Source organism: Sander vitreus, chromosome 22 (assembly GCF_031162955.1).
Source record: "Sander vitreus isolate 19-12246 chromosome 22, sanVit1, whole genome shotgun sequence".
NCBI lineage: Eukaryota > Metazoa > Chordata > Actinopteri > Perciformes > Percidae > Sander > Sander vitreus.
The window spans coordinates 19,336,869-19,362,980 of NC_135876.1; the positions used below are offsets into that span (position 1 = coordinate 19,336,869).

General features: G+C 38.4%; 1 protein-coding gene across 3 annotated transcripts in view; it reads right to left on the reverse strand.

The window, feature by feature from the left end:
- LOC144537043 (cadherin-7) overlaps positions 1-26,112 on the reverse strand; it is an 88,858-nt gene that overhangs the window by 53,029 nt on the left and 9,717 nt on the right. For all 3 annotated transcript variants that reach the window (XM_078280457.1, XM_078280456.1, XM_078280458.1), the window contains one exon: positions 4,863-5,157. In XM_078280457.1, the coding sequence (XP_078136583.1) occupies positions 4,863-5,157 (295 nt within the window). Of the gene's footprint in view, positions 1-4,862; positions 5,158-26,112 lie in introns of those variants that run through there.

The window sequence follows — 26,112 nt, forward strand, 5'->3', positions numbered from 1 at the left end:
GCTAGAATACCGCCAGATGTCCTTCTTTTCGGCCGGATGTCCGTTACCCTCCGCTTTCTTTGAGTTGGAATTTTAAACTCCAGTTGATTTATGAGGACTATGGTTAACTGCTCCTTAGATATCTATCACTATCTGTCCAATCTGGGTTTTCTGTTGCACGACGAAAAAAACGTTTGAACGTACACATGTTCCACCAAAACAAGTTCCGTCCCGAGGCTATTTTGCTGTGGCTCCGTCCAGCGCTTAGCACCGCCAATGACGGATTGTGATTGGTTTAAAGAAATGCCATTAAACCAGAGCACATCTTTCTCCCATCCCTGAATTCTGTGTTGACCAGCCAGACCCTCCTCTGCAGCGCTGTGTAGGAAGGTCTGGCAATGCGAGACTAACCTGACCCCAAATAATGAAAAGAAAAGTATTTGGATCAACTTTCCCGAAGTCCTTTTTCATTTCTAGAATGAAATGACTGTCCCATCCTTGATCTCCGCTGGCATGAATTAGACAGGAACAATGACAGCTGGATAAAGACCTGGTGAGTAGTAAATTCAAGAGCTGTGGCCTTGGGTTGACATTACATTCTCTATGCTTGTAATGAGCCCTCAAATTGCTCCTTTGGCCCTTCGCTGTGCAGCTGGAGAGAGCCAGGCCCCGCGATTGTCACACCTCCAACTGTCCACGAGCTCTCTTGTCGTTTATTTGACATCCCTGCTGTGATTAAGACAAAAGCCTTCAGAGACCCTAGGACCATAAGGTCTCCGTTTGTATGCACGAGCACTGCCTCTAATTACTTTAATTAATTGAATTCATGATTTCCTCTAAATTGAACCAATTCATCAGGGGTGCAGAGCTGTGACCATTAATGATTTAAAGACATCTATAAAGGAATTATGAGGACAAGAGGTGCATGGCCCTTTCCTGCTCTTTACTGCACTGGTGATTGATTTGAGCAGATATTTACAAAGAGAGGCGATGCATTTTTCTCCTGTTGTTCTCTCAACTTGCGATGAAGACCTTCACAGGAGCTGGCAGAGTCAATAAAGTGGCGAGGGTGATCCTGTGCCTCGGCGCTCGCGGTGTGAACGCATTCCTCCTCTGTGGTTGATGTACCGAGTTGCTGTCTTATCTCGGGTTGGACACGAGACTCCAAGCCCTTGTACTCTAATCCTCTGGTTCTTTAAGCCTGAGCTCTGTACCCCCCGTTGACAGTCGGCTGTGTAATCCTTCAGAGATCTCCCTCCCTGTGTAGTAAGCACAGCATTGCATCCCTTGGAACAACTCCCACTTCCACTGCATGCCTGCTGACATTTTCATTTTTTACTTTGAAGGTTATATAAAAAAAAAAAAAGACATAAACACCTTTCTTTTTTTACTAATTTCCATCTGTATGGTGCCTTGCATGTTTGAGGTTTCCAGGTGATGCTGATATGCACAATGAGGATTTCAGTTCTTGATGTCTACAGGTTTGAGGAATTGCTGTGTGTTTTAATTTACCATGGTGGTAAAACGTTGAAATTATATATGGCTATAATGAATAATTTTATATTAACGTGCACGTGAAAGGGGTAGTGCTTACTTAATAACCCACAGAAAATGATCTTGTGAAGTTTCCCTCAGCTCTATGGAGCGTTACAGCCTTATCTCTAATTGTTTTGGTTTTTTAGCCTTCTATCCTAATGTTTTGCTTCGCTCTCACTGGTCTTGGTTGTTTCTAAATGCAGCAGGCAACTTTTCACCATATCAACTTAAATAGGTGATAATATTTTAGCAGGGGTGTTTCTAGGATTTAAGGACATTGGGAGCTTAGCCTGGACCTGGCTGTAGCAGAAACAGCGCCACCTATAGGCCTGGAATATGAAGTAGCATGTTGAGTCATTTACAAATGGATCCGTTTAGACGCATATATTCTTGAAACAATGCCAGGGAAGACAGGGTACGTGTGGACGTGGCCTTAAGTTACTCAGGCACTTGCTAAATGATGCTTGTTGATCTAGCAGATTTGAACAAAGTTATGTTGATTGTGTAAACTAACTATTCTACTAATAATCTTTTTAACATTGTGAGAGGACTGGCTCCCATTCTGATAATTATTATTCAGATTGCAGAATTCATTTTGTTTATGAACAGGGTTCGGTATCAAATGTCTAGAATTATTTACTTTCCTCTCAGAGGATGCATTGTTTCATTGCATTTGACTACATTTTAATAAATGGCTACTATTAATAATAATCAGGAACACCTCAAAAGAAAATACATATAATTTTTCATTCATCTACAGCAGGTATGTCCAAAGTCCGGCCTGGGGGCCAATCACAGCACGCGGCCAGATTTCATACAGCCCGCAGCCTTGTGAAAGACAAGAGCAAGAGTCATATGTTGTAAGCTTAAATGTTAACAAACTTTGCATTACTCATAATAAGTAATGTTTAAAATGACCATGAGGTTAAGATATTTATCAACTTCAAGTTTTTTTTTTAGATTTGTTCACGTCTGAGTGGCGTTGATTTGTTTACATTGCCATGTAAAAAAAAATTATAATTGTGACAATGAAAATAAAAATTGTGATAGATCAGTCCATTTGTATGTAACTTTTATTGTTGAAAAAAATGTCAGAAGGGACCAATGACCCCCAGGCATCTTCACATTATCAAATCTGGCACTCTTTAAAAAACGTTTGGACACCCCTGATCTACAGTAGTCTCTAGATTCAAAATTGTGTTTGTATGTTTTAAATCAAATTAATTGCAACATACCACAAATCACACTTTTTGAACCAATTGACACCCAAGTTCATTCCTGCCTCCATCCCATTACTCATAGTTCACTTGTGATTAGACCAAAGCTCCCAGCATGCCTATGAGCGCCTTGGGAACCCCTGGGAGGAGCTGGAGGAAGTTATGGACGTCTGCGCTGCTCTGAAATGCATTTGTCTGCTGACAGGTACCTGTACGTACCGGCTAGTATGAACTCTGAGCCCAATTTGTGGAAAACATGCCCATGGCCTTAAAGCCTGATTCAGACCTTAAGTTAGCTTGAGTCATTATTTAAAACATGCATCACTCATCAGCATTGCTAAGCCTAGAGGTCTTTCCTGGCATGTGTGAGGTGATAAACATGTAAATTAAGGCACATCAGACTTCATTATAATACACTGACTTCAAAACACCAAAAAAAATAGCATTTCGACAACATTTTATGCCCAGCACCATCAATTTCTTCTTGACCAAAATGTAGTTTAATCAGCATTAAATATATAATAATAATTCATACTAAGAAAGCCCTTAAAAAAACAAGCATTGGAAGAGCTCATACAGCATGGTTTTTAAATGTGGAGGTCACTCTCTCTGTTTCTTATACACCTGCTAAGTTAAAAAGCCTCAGGATGTTGTTGTGGCTCATTTGCATTTACTAGCATTTTGAGCTTGAGCGCGACCCGTTCTAAAACTCGGAGGAAATCTTGACTATGCAGCAAGAAGCAGTAAGTTAAAGACAGGGCCTGTTATGATGGCTTCCTCCAGGACTGCATTTAAAACAGATAGATAAAGAAATATCTGCAGAAATATCTGCAGTAATGAATGCTAATGTGATCTACGGAATATGAGCTGCTAAGTATTTAAGACAACTGGTTAATGTTTTTAGCCATGCTATCAGAGTGGCTGTGTAAATGGCAATGTTGTTCGGTCGGTCCAACACTTTTGTCTAAACAACTATTGGATGGATTGCCATGACATTTTGTACAGACATGTATGGTCCCCAGTGGGTAAATTGGATCAAATATCAATTTGTCCAATATCTTTGACTCCTGGTTTCTTTTTCCTTTGACTTTTTCATGCTGTTATTTTGCTCTCAATGTCTTTAATGAAGTATTTTAAATTTCTAAATGCGCTACATTAATCAATTGCCTTGTCTAACATTTCAAGGGTGACTTGGTAGTACAATGCACACTTTTTGTACACCATCAGATGTACAAAGGTATTCAAAAGCTCAAGACCTAACGCGGAGAAAAGCATTCCTAAGTACTTCTTTATCAATGTAGAGTAGGGCTGGGTATCGTTCAAATATTTTTGATACCAGTACCGATACCAATACTGTGACTTTGATACCGGTTCCTGAACGATACTTTTTTCGATACCAATTTTAATAAAATCCATTTTAACAAAAATAAATTACAACATTACACATTACGGCACAAATTGTTTTATTTATTTTTCAGCTCAACTACGTGAGCCGCCTCTCTGTGTAACATAGTTTTTCCTGCGTGTCTTTACGACGTGTAACGTTAGACAGCCAATCACCAGCATTATTAGATCTTGGTAGAAGCATGCTCCATGCTTATTGGCTTACTGACTCTGATGAGATGTACTCCTTAGGTATTTAAATTTGGTAATGAATGACGAGGCATTTTTCGATACTCGATACTAAGGAGGCATTTCGGTCGGTGCCTAAAAAGTATTGAATTCACTACCCAGCATTATGTAGAGTATTCGGGAAAAAAACAAAGACGACCATAAACCAGCATGCTCTGGCTAAGGGATGCAAAAGTCCAAGTAGTTTAACCTGGACCTCAATTGACTGGGTCCAATGTGATTAGCACGTATTGAGTCTTACAAAGTGAACACGCTGAATTCAAATTAATATTGCAAACTTCCCTATTCCTCCCATGACCTAAAGAATGAGAGAGATGAAGACAAATTCAGTGAGGTGGAAAATTATCAAATGCAGTTGTCTGAGCGAGGGCAAGTCAAAGAGAAAGTGAGAGTATAAGACAGAGTAGAAAAGAGGGATAAAGTAAAAGGATGGTAATAGGGAGGAAATATAAGAGGGAACTATATGGGATTATATTTAAGAGAAATGGGGAAGCTTACCTAAGGGTGACATCTCTGGTACCCCTGCCAAGTATGGTCCATCAAGAAACTTTGGCTCATTATCATTGATGTCCTGGACCTTGACCACAAATTCAGACCTGGGCTCTACGGGTATATTGGTGACTCGGTCTACAGCTTGAGCTTGGAGGGTGTAGTAGGGCTGTGCCTCCCGATCAAGGCGCTTTGTGGCGTGGATGTCCCCTGTGTTCTCATCAATGGTGAAGATGGAGGTGGCGCCCTCGCCGGTTAACACATACTTCACCTTGCCATCTCCTTTGTCCACATCTGAGTGTAGCTGAAAGACAAAAGAACATCAGAATAAGGCGACCATATAAGAAAGTAAACCATCTATTGGAGAAAAAATTATTTCAATATTTTAGTGGTGATGATCAACATAAAGAATGAATTGAGGGCATTTGTCTTAAATGAATGTTCCGCTTGTAAATACTGAATAATGATTACACACCTGAGGGTGATACTTCACATTTCCTATTCAGAGATAAAAAGCTAAATTGATTGGACTGGGATTTAAACTTGGATGTATGTTATCACATTTCATGTTACTCATCTTATTTAATATATTGTAATAATAGTTCATGGTAAATACTACTAAAATATGTACATGTAATAGTTCATGGTAAATACTACTAAAATATGTACATGTAAATGTTATATGAAATATTCATTTACACATTGTGAATTTCACTGCTGATATGCACACACAAGCAAACACACAACATCATGTTTATTGGACAAACATCCGAATCAAATCAAAAGATCAAAAACATGCGGCATTTATGCATGATTCATTATGTTACAAAATCCGCTCATTTTGCTACAAAATAATTAAGTGAAATGAAATGGGGCCACTTACTACAATGCCACTGTGACTAGTTAACTAATGTAATGGTCATTATGAATAATCAAACTAGCCATTTTCCATTAAAACCTCCAGCAATAAATAGCTCATCTCACATTTAGAAAAATTACATACTTCAGCTCTTACAAAATACAAAAAATACAATGATGATTCACTTATATTCACTTTGTATTCACTTATTTTCTGTCTAGAAACCAAAAAAAATGGAGCATACTTTTTTTCCAAAATAACACAGCAACACAATAACATCTTCCTGTAAAATGTTTCCTCAGGAAATATTCATGATCTACATTTTGCCAAAGCATAATGCAAAGCGCAAAACGTTTTATGTTAAGAAATACTTTTGCATGAGTGGAGACCCTATATTGGCCCTCTTTGGCATCTTTCCTTTAACACCAATGTCAGGTGTAGATATTATTTTTTTTGGCCACAAGTAGTCCAATATTCAAACAGCCTTTTGAACATCAGTGAATGAATGTTCTGTTGAGTGAAAGCTGGACTCAAAATCGTTCCATTTTGTGCTTCTTTTCATTCATGTTCTACCCTTTTGGAATAAAAGGGGCACAGATGGTTTGGTAGATGTGAATGTTCTCTGTGCAATTTCTCAATGACATCTGTTTCAAATGACTTCTGGATATTAAAGCTGAAATATTTTCAACAGTTCCCTTTCATTACCATTGAGAATCGCCTACTGTACTACTATTAGAAAAACTGATTCCCTTTTTTTTTTTCTCCCTCTGAGAATCAATAGCAAGAGCTATTGGCTACATAAAACAAACTTGTTCAAATCAAATTGGTTCAACTCAAAACATGTGGGTTACCACTATGAAAAATGAGTTCTGTTTCTTGGAGTAGCTAGAATATTAATAGGAGTTATTTTATAGTACTCTGTATAAACAGACAAGCAAGATCCTTTTTTTAATCATTGAACCTGTGCAGTCACTACAACAACCTTCTTTGTATGGCAGAGTTTTAATCTCAGGAGAACAAGTCTTGAGTACAAAGATGACCTTAAGACCCCTCCTCAAAGTACAACTCCAACAAAAATAAACCTTGAATAACTCTAAAGAAAGAACACTTGAAGCTTTTCGGAGCATTAAAATTACCATGACAAGTAACCAGCCTTGAATAATCCTGTTTGAAGTCAGAGCTGTCTGATGGCCATCAACCCCTTCAATGTTCTGAACAACAGAGGGATCACAGAAACTGCCATATATGTCACGGGAAGGCCGTTGTTGGTGTGTACCGATGGACAGATGGACCATTTTCAACTGTCAGCATTTAGCAGAGTGCATATTTCTGTCTTTACCCCATCACCTACAACATAACAAAACACCTCAATTAACAGCAAAGGATGTAGAGCAAGCTTTTAGTGGATTTTTTCAGGGAATGTTTTTCCTGATTTGGTGTTAAAAGTGTACGGAATAAAGCATCAATTGAACCTGTAATATCTACACTTCAATAACGTTGTCAATCTCCCAGTTGTTTTAATTGTCACCAAGAGTGCTCCTAAATTACTGCTGGTAATGCAAACACAGCTTTTCGCCTTGGTTCAGATTTCTCCAGTTCCAACTCCAATGAGCACTTTAGTTTCCAATGAAGAGATGATCAACTCTTCCAGGAGCCGGACTAAAACCACATTGCTCCTCATGTACCTGAAGTTCGCCAATCAGTTGAAGTCCTTGTCAGACTGGTCTGTTTTCTCAAGAAGACTGAAGCGTGTTCCTGGACTCAAAGTGACACAAAACAGGCGTGCTATCAATGGTAAACAGCCAGAGGTTTTTGCATTTCAAGGTGAATTTCCTCCGCTGTCATGCTTTGTGGGATATGGGTAAGGCTCAGAACGTGTACGGCTGCCAACATGTCATCATTTGGGTTCCGGAGATCTTCGCTGTATTCCTACCACTGAATGATCCGCAGTTGCGTTAAGCAGTTAACTGGTGCAGATGAAAACCATCAAGGTAAAAGCCTGCCCTGCCGCCTAGTTGTCTGATGGTTTGTCAGACCTCTTTGACGCTACATGATTTTTAATATCCTTAGCACACCTCAATAGCTCAAGAGCACACAAAAAAGTACAGCTACTGTATAACTCTGTGCAGAAATAGTGAGATTATAATTGAGCAATTCAATAATGTTTTATCATTTTTATTTTTTACTGTCGACAAAAGAAACAAATGAATAAGTATGTGCACACAGTGCACAGTGTTTTTCAATTAAGTACTGGCCTCTCTTGTTGTTCATTGAGTAGCGCAATGACAAAAGCCTATTACACAAGATTTCTTTTTATAATACAATGTACTCACACACGATTATTGTTCCAACTCTTCCTTCAATTTATCTGTAAATGTCAACATCTCATTATTGGATAAATAACAATGGTATTTCAGGTTCCATGCCAGCGCTGCAGGGGTGGAGAATGATTAGGTCAATATTATATTGGCGGCACTGAAGGAGTACACGGTGAACAGCGGATACAACACCAAAGGTCTTATATTAATGAAATCCATCAGCCCGCTGATAGATGCTGCGTTAGAGGTATGATGATTGCATTGGTCGTGTCCTCAAGTCTCAGCATGCATATGTCGCCTCTCTTATAGAGCTCACCGTGTTTATTCACCATCTCCTGCTGTCAGGAGCAAACTCGAGGTAAACTGTCAGTCGTGGAGAGAGTCAACATTTAATCTTGAGGAAGCCATCCGTGGCCGTTTGTTTCTGGTAAATGCCATGGACAAGAAGGACAAAGCTGACAGGCCACAAAGCATGCAAGCCGGGTCAAGGGTCAAGCAAACTAGTTGGTCTTTTCAGTGGACTGTTTGCTCCATTTCCCATTCTCTGTCTGGCAGTGGGACACACAACAATGCAGCAACTGTCGCCACATATTCCATTTCTAAATCTCATCAACACTTAGAGCCAAATAAAATATGTATAGCTTTGCAGGGCTTATTATAAGCATACCCTGGTCAAATACTTTTCTCTCTCATTAATTTAACCCATTTTAAAAGCTCCACTGCTTTTCAGATGGTATTTGAAGTTTCAACGCTCTCTTTTACTGAGCACCATAGTTGCTTCACTTGCAAAAATGTAAAGACTCCTCTGTGATTCTTTTCTTTGCTTCCCTTGAGGTGAGTGCAACACAGCATGCAGCACGGTGGTGTAGCTCAAAGGCACTCCCAGGGATTGCGAGGGAGGGGTGGGATCTGAACACGAACCCTTCTGAAATCAGTGCTGACACTTATCATCACTTTGTATTCAGGCAGTTCTCCAGGGACCAGCCTGTTAGCTTTGTGTTTGCTTGTTTACCGTGTAGCGAGGGAGAAGGGTAAAAAGCATAAAAGAACCCATAACAACCCACTGATACATGCCTGTCCTATCAATAGCACTGCTGCACAATGTGTTCAAATTGTTCTTGCATTTGAATTTTCATTTTTGCCATTCTATGCTACATGACAAGTCATGTTGGGAAGTGTGTAATTCTATTTTGTTCCTCTTTACGCCCATTTGGCTTGGCTCTGTGCAGAGCTGCGAGTAGAAAAATATAAATAAATATAAAAATGCTCAAACCCCAAGATGTATGTTTAAATGCTTTGTTTTTGCACCTCCCTTGAGGAAAGTACAAATTCTCCAAAGTCCAAACCTACAGGCAACCTGTGAGCAATACCTGATTAGGTACACCAAAACAGCCTCTGCCGCTGCTCACCAGCCCTTAATCAACAATCACCCTCAAGATATTTCACAGAGCAGCTGAACGTCGGGGCTTAAAGGGGTCTCTACGAGAAACGTCTGTATTACAAACCCAAAAATAAACTGTGAAACATGGATGACTGCACTCTGACATTGTTTCCTGATGTTGCACGAGAAACCTGCACATATGCCTTCCCACAGTGTAAATCATATATCATGTACTATATAATATTATTACATCCAACAGAAATCACAAATTTGCCAGCGAATAAAGGTTATTACAGAACACAGCAGGGAGTTCAGACTCATACAATAGAACATATATAAAGCACACATAAAGAAATACAGCAGGCGGATGTAAGAAGGGTCATTCTGCTACAAAAAAAAGAGCTGAAAATGTAGATGGGGGATTCGGTGCAGCTGTCACTGACATGCTTGGCTTTTCATCTATTCACTCGGACATGTGCTGGTGAGTAGCCATGGTGCTGTGCTCTCTGAGAGAGACTCAGCCACTCAGCCTCGCCTTTTCATTTCAAGTTGAGATGTGGGGAATAAGCGATCACCATGGAGAAACTGTTTGCTATCACACATGAGTGTACAGATGCATGGGATCTGTACACATAGGCTTATAGTTATAATGTAATGATCATGTTTCACTTATTAGTCCCTTCTCCATTACCTTTTATGTTCTTCATGTTCTATATTTGTATGTTTTTAATGTAAACCTGCTTTTGACTGTGTGTGTGTGTGTGTGTGTGTGTGTGTGTGTGTGTGTGTGTGCGTGCGTGCGTGTTGTCTGATTTCATTGGATTGCAAAGCACTTTGACACTTTGTTGTGGACGGTTTGCATTATTGTCATATTTAATCTCCTTATCACTAAACAAACAGGATTAGTGCTATATGAAATTGAGTTGTTGAAATGAGGCAAATTCCAGCATAAAGACCTACAGTTTCTAACAGCATAGACCTATCCATAATTTGTGAGGCAATTTAGGAGATTTACTGAAACACAGATATCTCTCAAACTAAAAGAAAAAGAAAAAAGTATTGTATGTATTGTTTTTTTTTAACAGCTGTATTGTTTTCTGACTCATTTGGAGTCTATTTTCCCAGAATACCTATAAGTTATTTACTTTGCCAGATGAAAACCTTCTAAAACACAAGAATATTGGATGCAGGTGGAGGCATTTTTCTTTTTAGCTTAACTTTCCTACATATCTGATGTTTACACGCAACTACCCAGTGTCAGAGGGGTATGCAGCAACAATTTTGGCGCCCCCCCCCCGACAAAAAAGAAATAAAGAAGTGTGCCGGACATCATCATGTATGGGCTTTAAATAATAAAGGTTTATTTTAGTATAATATTATAATATATATATATATATATATATATATATCATTTAAGTATATCAGCCAATGTAATTAATTAATGATGTGGTATATATGTACATACATACTGTATATATAAATACGGGCTCAACATTAACGGTTGCCCTTGGCAACCGTTATGTCATGTCTGTCTCATTCACTCCTTGCCTGTGTTCTTCTCCACTAAGACATATTGTCAAACAAACATTATGTAAAATATGTTCCATATTAGTTCTGTCATATTAATAATATTAAGAAATGAATCTGTTGGTATCAGTTGGCTCCCCCTAAACTTCCACCTAATGTTAGACCTACCTGTTGCCTTCCCCTGTCTTTCCTGATCCACCATCCTCACACCTGAATGAAATGAACTCACTGTTAGATATAGCAGCCTAAATTCAATTCTTAGCCTAGTGATGGCATCAGATAAGACAACTATTAGGCAGTAAGGTTGTGCTGCTGTACATTCACATTTTGGATTTTAAAAAGTACAAATATGGAGAGCCACTTAGCACAGACCTTTAAAGAGAGAGAGAGAGAGAGAGAGATGTGACCCTGTAATTACAGCATCCATGTCACCCAACAGATGTAACTATAGCCTGTATGTCTGACAGCTAATGGTAAAAGAAAATATATTAATGATTCCTTGGTAAACCAGAGTTATTGCATTAGTTATGTTTTCCAGATTATTGTCATTTATTGTACATGCTACCTTATATTTATCAGTTTTCAGCTCAGCAACCTCGGTTTTGCATATTCTAAGCTAGCTGTAAACCCCCCTTTGGCTGCTACATTCCCAGCGTAGCAAACGCTAGCTAGTCTGTTAACCTGAATATTTGCGAGCCTCCAAGCACAGACGTCACACTTTAAATCCTACCTGTTGCCTTTCACCATCCACTTATTTAACTGCTGTTGCATCCCTTGACATGTTATCTCCTTTTCCCTCTTTCTTTTTCTATTTTTAGCCCCCCGACAGCTTTTTTGCTTTATCCATCTTTTTCCAAGACCCGCCCTTCAATAGCCCGGGTCTTGGCGTGACCATAGTAGGGAGCGCCCCCCCCCGCTCCCTCTTCTACAGTATGTCAACATTTTATGATGGAATCTTATGAGACAGGGCACCTACTCTAGCCTGTTAATCCTCTACAATGTTATATAACATTGAGGAAATGCAGAAATGATTTAGAAACGCCAAAAGCAGCTACATATAGAAAATACACATACATAATTTATTTTTTTTACCATCGCTTTGGCGCTATATGCTGCGCCCCTATGGGCCACATATAGCACATACCCACTTTTTGCGCCATTGTTTATATGTCATTTTAGTTGTGGCAGTCTGCCATGCTAAGAATTACACTTAAAGATGTGTTGAATAATCATCAATATTTTTGTAATTTATTGAACAAAATCTGAGAAAATTGTATTTTCTGTCTTGAATAAGCTGCTTCAAAATGAATGAAAAAGGCTTTAATAGACTACTAAATCTACGCAAACATGTGTTTGATGGCTTGACAGCAGGTACAAAGCAAGCGCATACAGCTCTTTTTTTAGAGGATAAATATGAAAATGCAGAGAGGCAGTTTACGGCGTGGATAAGGCAGGGTTCACTGCTGTCTCTCTCAGACGTGGTGACTGTTCACATACGAGGATCGGCTTTCAATCAAAGTCAGAAATGATTTTCTGAATTCTGACTGGCATTTATACACTTTGTCTCCATCTGGCAGCGGCAGCTCATATCTGCACCTGCTGGCTGAGTCATAACACCAGAAAGATAATGGCTCTGTTTCCATGTCAGGAGAATACATTTGGGTTTTCATAGAAATGGGACTGAACAATTTTAGTTAAGATCTCAAAGGCAAAACAATGGTCTATACACCTGTTGTCAATTCAAGTTCTGATCCGAGTTTTTATTGAATTAGTTTCTGTCAGTATTTTCACATTAAATCACATGAATGTGGATGTCAGTTGTATTAATTCGCAGCTTGTGGTGCACAGGAGGCTCTGTTTGACAAACCGAAACAATCAAGTCTGACAGAAAACAATGGAGCAGGCTGTGTTGGTGAAATTTACATGGCCAAAGCATTAAACATATTGTATCTGCAACTCAAAACTTTAAATTAAGATATCTCTAATGACATGACAATGATTTGGTTAAAATCTATTAGAATATATCTTGAATTGTTCTTCTTACCAACCAGAAAACAAGTGCAGATATCTTAAGATATACATCTAAAAAATTGTCAGATTGTAATTATGACTAGGTAAAATTAGATGTCAAATATGTTCTCAGAGATGGTAAAGTGAAGTGAAGGTTAAACTTAACAGAGAAAGAAAGATTTACTACAGCATTAAGGTCTGAACATTGGACCATGAAAGATGCTTGAGTTAATTATTTAGCTGTTATTTTTCTCTGAAAAAGGCAGTTCTTATCCTCTCAAACATGGAGATTTCCTGCTTTTCTCTGTTTTATATCAAAATAAACTGAATATTGTTTAGATTAACAAAACAAGGCATTTAAAGACATCACCTTGGACTTGAGAAACTGGGATTGACATTTTTCTCCATTTTCTTACATTTTATAGATAAACGATTAATCGAATAAAATTAATTGCAGATTAATCGATTATGAAAATAATGGTTACTGTACATATACAGGCACATAAAACACAGTTTTACAGCAAGACATGCAACATCTATCACATCAAAGCTGCTTATGTACTGCCCAACATGAGCTTTCAAATATATTTCAAATGTGACTAAAATATAGTTTAATTTACTTTAGCGCAATACAACAGTGTTTGGAGTAGCCCTTGACATACACATTAATTAAAGACATGCAGGAGTGCTTCCCAGACCTGTCAATCTGGTGCCCTGTTGGCTTTTGTGGTGTGCCAGCCTTGCCACCGTGCCGATTTGTCATCCAATGAAAGTAATCAAGCTAGCAATCAGGGCAAGCTTTCACTTATTTTGTGTGTGTGTGTGTGTGTGTGTGTGTCATTCAGCTGCCCTCATCACAGAGATGCACATAAATGGAAGACAGGAATAGGCATCCCTTTCAAAGTATTATGGGAGAGGGAATCAAAGCTCTGTTGTCGCCAAAAGGCTCCTTAGATGCTATCGCTATAACTGACTCAAAATGAAAATGTGAACAGTAAAGAGGAAACTGTATTTCCAATCATGCAGAAAAAAACAACAGAAACCTTCCAGATGCAAACATAATTATTCAACATAAGGTTGAAGTTGGTATCAATGTGAATGAAGCACCTATTTACTACAAGATGCTGAAAAAGCATACTGCATTTAGATTTTCAAAAAATTTGCTTTTGTACTTCTTCCATGAGCCTCTCAACATAAACTAACTCTCAGCTAAATATGGATGTATTGCACATTTTCTTTTTTTCGGAATAACCTGGACTATTTGAAAATAAATATGTATTTGATGTGAAAAGTCGCATTCAGGATTTGTGATTGATTATATACACATGTAGAATGTAGGTTCGCCTAGAAAACATTGTTGCAAAATGCCTTTGATCAGAGTTCTTAAGTTGTCAAACAGTAATCTAACTAGTCTGTAACATCTGTGAGGTTTTTAGTGAAAATGACAGGAACTATGAGGTTACAGCCTCACAATCAATACATAAAATAGGATAAACTCTATAAAACAACAAAGATTTACTCAAGGTTACTTTTACTCAGGTTTAGTAAAATTGGACACAAACGAGGAGGAGTTACAAGCAGGCCTGATATAGCTCATTAAGCCTATGAGGACCAGGGTTATTACTATGTTGATTGACAGTGAGATGGCCCAATCGGCCAAACTTAAATAGTGGAGAGGATGCCGGCAGTCTGCTGGGACTGAGAATTCAATCTCAGAGTTTATGTTTGCAAAGTATGCTCCACTAAAACAGTAGAGGTTTGGTGACATTGCTACGGGCTTATACATTGCACAGTTGCAAAACTACATGCAAAAGTGACAAAAAAAAGAGCTGCTAGGGACGAGTGCAGGGCATACAGTACAGTATTGGAGGCCATAGTGGGCTATAAATATCACTTGACATACTGTTCTGAACCTCTGGTCCCAGGTACACAGTTACAGGCTCAAATGCTGGCTCATCCAGTGTTAACAGCCCAGAATTTGAATTTAATGTAAAAAAAAACCTAACAAAGACTTAATTGGACCAAAGTGCAGCAAGCCAAGACTCAACATTCAAACACTGTATTTGTGATATGTTCATGTGTAATGCAGTGTGGCTGCAATAAAAAAAGACAGGTGCAAAAAAGAATGATAATTGAGTAAAGCATATAACATTATAAATATAATGTATGTAATATAGGGAAATCATACACTTGAAGTATAGTGTGTACTGAAGTGTATATTGGTACAGTACACTTCCATTTCTATATGCAATAACATTACTTTTTCTCATTTTGAACGTTATAGGGCTTCTAAGAACTAAAAGGACACTCGGAGTGGGATTTGGATCCACTTCATGAAAGAGTTTTTCCTTGGGCCATGCTACACCCTTCCACCAAGTTTCATGAAAATCTGGCCAGTAGTTTTTCCATAATGCTGCTGACAAACAGACAAACAAACCCAACCGAATACATAACCTCCTTGGTGGTGGTAATGAAACAGGACACTACCTTTAACATCCTACTGTTAAAAGTAGATGGCAATCTAAATGGGTATCTATACAGTATCTCTATTATATGGAGGCTATAAAAATCTTTTAGAGTCTGTTAGAAAAGGTGAAAGCAAAAGAGAAACGAAATATGCAGATTTCAGCTACTTTGGGAGCTACCACTCTCAGATGAAGCCTAATATCCTTGTTCACACAGAATGTGTTGTTCTCATAAAATAATACATAATTCTATTGAGAAATGTTACAAAAATACATAAACAAAGCAACATTTCAGTTTGTGCATGTGTCTCTTTTTTGTCAGCCTACATTATATTCTAACCAGATAGTGACGGCTTACTTTATACTCAACTCACTCTTCTCCCCTTCATTGTGCATGGCTCTGAATTGATTCTTTTCTGAGTTCTATAAAGCTTAAGTGTCCTTTTAAAAAATGCTGCACTTGTCTCATTTTTCTGCAGAGCAAACTTTATCTAGGCTAAATGCATTTAAGGTTTATACAAGAAGATCAAATACTTGCTAGAAAGGCAGAACTAATATCGAAGGACATGACCATTCATAAAACACCCTTGCTCCAGGTCAAATATGAAATGCTTCATTCATAAGGATAATAGTGCTTTGAGTGTAGGTGTTTCATGATGAAGATTTTTTTTAAAGATTAGAAATATGAGTGAGTACAGTTACAAGGGTAGCCTCTCTTTTGGCACTCTAGAGAAAACATGTGCAGAAAATAGGACAAAGTGAGTTTCAAAAGTTGTTCAGCAGTCAAAGAATCAACAAAGCTCCAAAGTAATACAAACTGTGTATGTTCATGTTGTGTCAGCTGTGTAAGGTAAAACCTTGATTTTAGTCTGCTCACATTAACAGCAGTCCACTTTGTGTGGTCACGTCTATAAAGTTAAAATGTTCTACAACTTTGCAAAGAGCTCCATTATGCCAACAAAAATGACAGGCCTTTCCAAAGTGGCCGCTTCCATCTGTCTTGCAGCCGCTCTACATTGGCTGTCATATGAAAAAGGCCCTGGCAGTTTTTTCAGAACGACTTAAAACTGGCCAAAATGAGGAGGGTATTTCCACTGTACCGTATAGTGAAATTCTACTTTTTGTGTAAAGCTGACATTAAAGCAACTCCAGTTATGAGGGCCTTGTTATATATTATACAGATATCTATGTGTCAATTTGATCATGTGCTGAAAAAATAATCCTTGTCTTCAAAGGAAACAAATGAGACAGACAAAAGGTTATTCATACAAAAAAGATATTATGAAAATAAAATAATAACATACGGTATCCTCACCATCATTCCTATATTCCATACTTCCCATGTTTCCTTTGGTGATTGTGACAGTTTACATGTCATTGACAATTTTTTTAATGCTTGGGGAAGCATAATTGCCTGTTTGTTTACTCTTGTTTTTACACGCACTCAAGCTCTCCACAGCAAACACAATTCAATGGTGTTTGACACACATTATTTTGATTACAAACATGTTTAGTGAAGAGTACTCCTCACTCCCAGCACTCAAAGGTGACGGCCTGATGACAGTGACATCAATAATCTTATTTTAGGTGCTATTCACCCACATGGATGAGGTTGACTGACAAGGACAATGAACAATCCAAATATTAGAGATGTGGATCAGGAGAATGATAACTGCCTTATTATTACCCATACATCACACAATTTTAAGAATTGGAGACTGACATTACTTAACCATTTGTTACTCCAACAGAGAAACAACAGGTTCTTAGGGTTTAGGACATTGGTTATGACACTTTCTGTCAACTGTCTGTCTAATAAAGGTGCATTTTTTTTAAGATTATTTTTATGGGCATTTCCGCCTTTAATGATAGGACAGAAAGACATGCAAGGGGAGAGAGAGGGGGAAGACATGCAGGAAACAGGTCAGACTCGAACCCTGGACCTTCTGCATCGAGGAATAAACCTCTATATATGTGTGCTTGCTCTACCAACTGAACTAACCGGCCACATAAAGCTGCCCTTTGTAACTGGAGTGAAACCGTGATGGGATGGGGACAGGCTCAACGTTTGGATGAGCGGGACGTGAAGTGAAAGGGCAGGCCTCCTCAGTGTTGGGAATAAATACTGTAGTCACCAGTGGGAAATGCTCCATTTGTTTAATGTGCCATTTCCGAAGTGGAACCCTTGTAATTGTACAGACATGGCAACCTCACCGTGTATACCACCCCTCTGGAATTTGATCAGAGCTAAAACTGTTTACCAATGTTTAGAGCTTGACATTTATTGAAAGTGGCCTTTAGTAAAAGTCATAGCGAAAGCGTGAAGAGGTTTTCTGATGAGTCTGTGAAGCTTCTCCATCTTCTGGGCCAATAAGACAAAAACTGGCTTGTTAATGGAGCAATATATCAGTCAGTCCCATCAGCTGAGGAACAAGTGCCCTCAGAGGGCTCAACTTTCAAACATTTATTTACTTAGACATATGCAAATCATTAGTGCGGCAAATTTATTATTAACAAAATTTGAATTAAGGCTTGAAAATGAAGGCTTGGGAATGCACCAAGAAACAAGACCACAAATGTTTGTGGAAGATAAAAAAATACATTGACGTGTTTATGTGCATCTGCATGTGCCTTTGTGTGCTGTCGGCCATGCTAGTGGCATGGGTATACGGTAGGGAAGGTTGTTGGTCAGTTGGTGTGGTCCAGACTGGTCCCCAGAGGATGGATCCTACTGACTTTGGTGATCTCCTAACTTTTCCTCTAGTGTCACCATGAGGTTATAATTTTTAATGATTTATTGAAATCACTACAACTATTGGATGGATTGCTGTGAGATTTGGTACAGACATTCATGTTCCCGTCAGAATGAATTGTAATAACTTTGATCCTTTGAGTTTTCATCAAGCAAAAATTTCAGTTTGTCCAATTCTATACTTTGGGTTATCACCAAATACATGTACAACTGATTACATTCCCATCAGCCTCAGCTGTACTTTGTGTTTGCTGTTTCTCTAACTGCAGTCAGTAGAAGGCAGGATTTGCCGGGAGACTTCTTCTAAACGAGGGCGCACTTCCAACTTTGCGTGGAATACCTGCAGAATAGGGACATGTAAGTAGTTCTTTTGTAGATTATGGTGAACTTGTGTGTGTTGTAGCAGTGTTTTGCCATTGAGAACGAGGGGGCAAACTGCTAGCATGGTTTAGCCCCCTCGTTTCGGCTAGTGACGTAGAAAACCCTGCAGATTTTGAACAGCTCACCCGGAGACTGAAGGCAAGTTACATTCAGAAACCCGTATCTCACTCAAAACAGCATGGATGTTTTTTTTGTATGTTTGTATGTGTGTGGAAGCACAAGTGTGTGATGGGCACTTTAACACCAACATACAAGTTCTGAATGCTCCGCTACATCCAATTTGGAAAATATGGACAACAAAACAAACATGGACGCCTCACACCAGCCAAAGCCGTGTTCAATGTAATTAAAGCCAAAGTTAATGGATATGGTGCGGTTGATGTACATTATTTAAATCCTGACATTACCAACTCTCATCTTGATAATGTGAACGCTCAAAAGTCATTAACATGGTAATCTCTCCTATCACTTCAGCCATATGGGCTCTTTGTGTAAGCTTACACTTATATGACAACATTTTTTAACTGCCTCACATGACCTCATGCAGCCCGCTGTTTGTTTGAATGAATAATATGGAGCTGAACCTGAAAATTACCACTACATTCGGAGGAAACACTGAGCAGTGCAGACACCCTGGACATTCAAGCAGTAGACTATGTATGTTGCATGTTTCCTTTGTGGATAAATGTGGTATTATGGGCTACTGTGTTCCATCTATTGCTCACATGACATTTGGGAATCTGGCTGTCTAGAACAAGTCAACTTTGATTTTGCCTGCCGCTTGTGGGAAACCAATGTGTTGTTCCTGTCGCCGTGTCGCTGCCTTAAGTACCCCAGACAGTATGAGAGTGAGCATGACATCTTTGCTGTATGTGCCACCATCTGCTGAAAAGACCCAGAGGCCAATGAAGAGTCAGCAAAAGTTTGCCCAATGCGGGGATGTATTGACTGCTTGTGGTACATGATTTGTACCCAATGTTGGGAGTAACGGCGTTTAAGTATAACGGCGTTACTAACGACGTTATTTTTCGGTAACGGAGTAATCTAATTAATTACTTTTCCCATCGTTGCAACGCCGTTATTGTTACTGAGAATGTAAAGTGGCGCGTTACTACAATTTGGTTGAATGAAACGCGAGGTGTCAGGCTTTGGCTACACATCAGCTGCCTGGAGAGAGCAGGGGTGGGGATGATGACACCGTTGCAAATGCGATGATGATTGGCTGGGTAGGCGGATGCCCTGCTCACGCTGTCTCACTGCACGCTCTGACTACCACTAAACACAAGACAGCGACAATGATGACGAGCCAGGGAAATTCAAAGGTAGCGTTCTCGAACTGGAAGTACCGGCACTACTTCTCGCTCATTGAAATTAAAGGCAAGAATGTTTATGTAACATGCACGCTATGCCCAGGAAAAAAGACTTTATCCACGTCTGCCTCAAGCAACTTGAATCTTATGAAGCACCTCACATCGACACATGCTAACCATAGACTGTATATAAGAATGGACCAACAGATCCCGTTGCTCTGGACGGAGACCAGTGAAGGCCTTTAGAAGCACTTTTCCGGTGAGCGCTGAGCGTTACTGCGCAGCCTCCAATTGAGAGAAACGACGTAAAATGTGACGTGAGCAATGTGAATGAAAGTTGTAAGTCTTCTGGTATCTGTGCCAAGAGAAATCTCAATCATTCCCAATCTTGCAGAGATGGAGAGCGTAGGTATATGTAAGGAGATAACATGGACACAGGCTAATTATTGCTAACTAAAATGCTAGTTAACATTAGTAATTAAATTTAAACAGCTAATGTAAGTCGAAACTGCCTGCGAGTTTCTCCTGTACTATACGGTAATTCCTCTACTATGCGACAGTAAGTCGCGTGGTTATGACACAATCGTTAGCCTATTTTTACAAAAACGTCTACTACGGAGCCATAACGTGAGGTACAAGGTAATGGAGCCTTTTATACATTGTCGTGTTTCTTTAGAAATAAACAATGGACAAATAAAGTCTTTAGACGCTTCAGATGTAAAGTTATTCGCTGTCAAAGTGACGTTAAAATGAATGGCAGTCAATGGAATGCTAACGTCGGGTGATCGCTTTGTAGCATCAAAATGGCGCCATAGGAGATTCGAGCTCTGAAGCGACGCTTACCCCCTTGATGCTAACACGACACTTGTTGCTGCTGCTAACCCAACCCCAAGCCCAAATACAGCCATCATGAGCTCCAGCGAAAGAGACGGAGCCACTCTGTCAAAACAAGCAACACTCGATTTTTCTGTATATAGTGTTTTTATTCTTCAATCAGTTAATATAAACATCTTTGACGTTAAAGATGTTATTGAACGTAATAGCGTTATAGAACATAAAAAATAACGTCACAGTTACTTTGCTGAGTAACTAATTACTTTTACAATGTGGTAACTGAGTTACTACCTCAATTACTTTTTGGGGAAGTAATTTGTAACTGTAACTAATTACTTTTTTAAAGTAAGATGACCAACACTGTTTGTACCTACTTTTCACTTAATTATTTATCTGAAATAAGGCCAGTTAATGGTCTCAACCAGAAAAATGCAACCTCACTCACAACATATTTTTTTTTATAAAGTGACCACACAATTATGGGTTTCTTCATCGCTCCTTTATCTCTAGTTTAGATGTCCATATACAGTAAAAGTAAACGTTCTACTAAGTGAATGGATTTTCTTCATCAAAGTGAAAGTTTTTTAAGGACAAGAGCTGTCTGGAAAAAAACAAGTACAAGAACAAGTATCAGTGTCATGCTTTATTCAGCATAATATATATACACATGTATATGTATGTATATATATATATATATATATATATATATATATATATATATATATATATATATATACACTGTATATATATATATATATATATATATATATATATATATATATATATATATATATATATATATATATATACACTGTATATATATATATACACTGTATATATATTGAAATGATTAAAAAGGCATTACAATGTTTGGAGTATTCTTTGACATCATTATGTTTAGTAAGCCCTCTGAAACTAAACCAAATGAAAAAAATATATCACCAGGTCTTAGTCACATGCCAAGGACGATTTTTCTGTATTCCTGCTAATATTCTCAAAGAAAGCCACCTGAAAAGGTCTAGTACAACTAATTTCCAATAAGATATTAGGGACATCATTTCCAAGCACTTAATACCATGTATGTGAATTCAGCATATTATTCTTTAGTAAATCAGATACAATGCATCTGTAATGAATTGAATAATTGTGTTTGACACATACAGATGAAAAAAGTGCACCTCAATGTCCACCCCCATCACATGCATATGCACATGCACGCGATGTAGATTCAGATCAGATTGGTTCCCTTATGCCTGTCATATTGTCGATACAGAGGTCAAATAAAAAGCATAGGCTCATGTTATGTCTGTCATCCATTATTAATGTTCAGGGTGAGTGCTGTAAAACGTTTTTCCATTCAATCTCACCTTGTCTTCCTCGACTATCCGCTATATGCCTACATTTCCCAAAATGCTCAGACAACATAAGTAAGAGCAAGAGTTTAAGTGTTTTGAGACCAAACTCTTGTGGGTGTATTCTGGTACATAAAAAAAACGGGATCTGTGAATTAAATCTATGGTAGACGTTTTAAAATGTTTGCATTAACTCATGTCACTATTTATATCCATGGAGCTGTGAGTAGAGAATGTCAAGCTCATGACACGTGAGTCACAAACTTAAATTCACACTTTGAAACTTGTGTGGGAGGTTAGAGAACACTTTCATTTTACGTGTAATAAAACCAGCATATCTCAACATTCGTGTCTCAGTACAGTACAATTCTGTTACACCACACATGTATTAATCACCTGTACATATCTGTATTTGGCCTCTGTACGTATGTTTCAAATCAATATTTAAGAGTTCCTGGCAAGCACACATCTTTATGGGATGTACTTTAATTGATGGGATGCCATGTAAAGTAGAACGGATCATTGACAGGAAAATAAAACAGATGTAAATGACCCCACAAAGCATTTACCCATCTGCATTACAGTCCACAGCTAATTATAATGAAAGCATATACTGTAGCTCGCAGTCAACATCAGCTGATGCATGTCCACACTTTACTATATCAGTGTGTTGATGCCAGACTCTTAAACAACTACAGCACTACCTCACACTGTGATATCTTTTCCCTGTTAGATGTGTGAAAAATACTGAAAAATCAAGTCCATCTTTTCCACAGTCTCCGACAGGGGAGGTGTTGCAGACACTTAAAGTTTAAAATGTATAAGCTAAAAGTCAATGTAGACAATGCCAAGTTTGTTCTAACATTTTAAGGACATTCAGTTTGTTTGCTGTAGGCCCTTGTGTGCATATAATTGTATTTCTGAGAATTCTATGACAAAAAAAAAAAAAGTCTCTTAGACTTTTGGATTTTCATAATTTGTTTTGCAGGACTAATATAACACGGAGCAAGGAGCAGCTGACCGCTAACTAAATCCAGTGTAGCAAATACACAGTACACACGGAGGACTGCAGCTATGTTACTTGAGCTTCTTCACTTGATTATCACCTAATGCTTCCTGGACCAACACATTTGAGTTACAGAAGAAAAGAAACAAGTTTACCTTGTAAAACTTTTCTTTTCCCTTCCATTCATACCCAACACACAACTCTATCGCCCACCACTGGCATTGAATATATATATCTATATTAGGGCTGTCAAAATAACGCGTTAATTTCGATTAATTAATCTGAGAAAAACTAACGCGTTAAAAAAATTAACGCAGATTAATCCATTCCATATTGACGTTTGCATACAGACGAAAATCTGGTGCCACTGATATGTCTGCGCTTCTCTCTGATGCTCTGAAACAGACGTTACAGGAAACACAAACCCCGCTGCATGTGACGCTAGTTAACACAATACTCAACAGCAGCTAACGTTAGCCTACCGCTAGCTAGTACCTGGATTAAACACGGTTAAAATACTGACAGCTAACCCTAAACGGTGTAAAGTGTGACTGTGTTTTACTGTAGAGGATTCAACACCGGGATGTAACAATCTGCAGCTGCCGTCGGAGAAACAACACAGCCAGTGCGTTCAATGAAACTGGTAAACTACAGCCTCGTGGTGCATTTGAAGTTATTGTAAATGTCCTTCTCCTATCTGGTTGTTGTTTTTGTCGTTCAACAGCAATTTACTAGTGAAATAAGTTATTGTTATTGTTATACATTATTATTAAATCATTTAATTTTGACCATATGGCCTTAGCAATAAACAAGCCGTTCTTTGATGTCACTAAACTGTTGTTTAGTACTGGTTTTTTTTCTTTTCTTTTTTTACTTTCTTAAAAAGTATCGGTTCAGGCACCGTTAATTATGTATGCGATTAATTTCGATTAATTAATCACAGAGTATGAAATTAATTAGATTAACTTTTTTAATCGATTGACAGCCCTAATATATATATATATATATATATATATATATAGTATTGTTGTATGTTATATATATATATACACAACAATACAAATCCTGAGCCCTGTGACTCAAGCCTTCCTTTAATTCTTTGGGGAAATAATTAAAAAGTCCACCTGGATTATACAATGTGACCAAAGACGCTGTGCTAAAAAAACAGTAAAACACGAAGGTAACGCCATTGCTTTTACACTTCCCACAGTGCCGCTCCGATCCAAAGGGATTATAAACAAGCAGTACTACTTCAAACAATAAAATACCTTATTAAACCCCAACATGAGAGGGCCTTTGGGAAGGAAGACTTTTGATGTGTACACAATCCCTCCAGTAGTGAATATATTTAGTCTTGCACCAAGAGCAAATCACTCTTCTGACTCCATTCTTCATTGTGAGAGATATCAGGAGCCAAATTCAATAACAACTTTAGATCGTAGCCCAATCCATCTCTGAATCATCACATAGTCTTTGCATAGCCTTAGCCCCTCGGCATAATTTAACACTGTCAGACGATGAACTCATCTCCTCCATAGAAAATGAATGGGCTTGGTTCCAAGAACAGGATATCTTCACAGAAAACCCTCAAACTTCTCTGGAGCCACTACATGTAACTGAAACTGAAAAATGGACTGAAATGTGGTCTGAATGGATGGGAAATAATTTGTCTTGCACCTTTAGTTCACATTGTAAATAGGCCCTATTCAATCGTCAGCTTAAGGCCAAGGTCCTATTGGCTGGAAGTAAAGTTTAATACAGAAAATGTTATAAAAGTAGTACTTTTACAGACATTTTTATGGTAGAAACACTTTCATAGAGTAGGAAGAAAGTTAAATAAGAAGAAAGGGATCACAGACAAGTTTTGTGGCTAGTTAAGAGCATGCCATATTAAAAAGGGGAAATTATCTTTTTATGGGAATTAAAATAACTAGTTGAGTCCAGTATGAGCAAGAAAAACTACTACACAACATTTTCTGCACCAGCTAAGATCCACTTATCCCTGTTATCCCTGAAATTGAATTAAAGCTTTGGGGTAAGAGAATGAAAAGAAAGAAAGAAAGAAACCGAATTGATTCAGCCACCAGCTCTTTCCAATACAGTTATTGTGGTTCTGAATTTCATCAATCAGCCGCGGGGCTTCGAAAGTCTGATCCAGACTGGATCAAATTTCCAGAATCCGTCATGTAGAGTCAGTAATGAGGGGTTCAGTTTTGTTCAGTGAAGCTCCCGAAATCTGAATCGAGCAATTATGCTTTTACAACCACGCCTGTACCTCAGATGAAGAGACAGAACGGCAAAGGTCACTTCTTGCATTCTGATTATTTACTAGATCATTTGCTTGTTTGAAAAAAAATACCTTCCCTCGCTTCACTTTCATGGTCAGAGTCTGTCAGTCCACCACTTTGGTTCAGATTGAAATATCTCAACAACTCTCAGATGGATTGGCACAATTTTTGGTTCAAACATGCATGGTTCCCAGACAATGCATGCTAATTACTTTGGTGATCCCCTGGCCTTTCCTGCATTTTTAGATCTGATCACAATGTGGGCAGAATCAGGATAAGACAATGTTTATTCATACCAGGTGTAAATGCAAAAGTTGATATATACTTTGTGTGTGTATATATATATATAGGGCTGTCAATTGATTACAATTTTTAATTGCAATTAGCAGCGTGAGTGTCCTAGTGAACTCGCAATTGATTGCAAATTAATCTTACATTTTTTATCTGTTCTAAATGTACTTTAAAAGGGATATTTTTCATGTTTTTAATGCTCAAGTGGTATTTTGGCACTTACCCACTGCTAGTACCAGCTCTACTCTGCTCGGCTTGACTCAGCTGTGCCCCGTCGAGCAGGTACCATGTAATGGAAAAACGCCATTAGAGACTAGACGTACTGTGGTGGTAATCTGTTCACATCGACAGTACATGCAAATAACTTTAGTCTTATGGAGAGAACCGTCTGGAAGGGCTTTGAAACTTGCCATTTAAAAGACCCTTTTATTTATCCATTTCTGCTTAAGGAGCTTTGATTCTGCTAGCCATCCACTCATCATGGA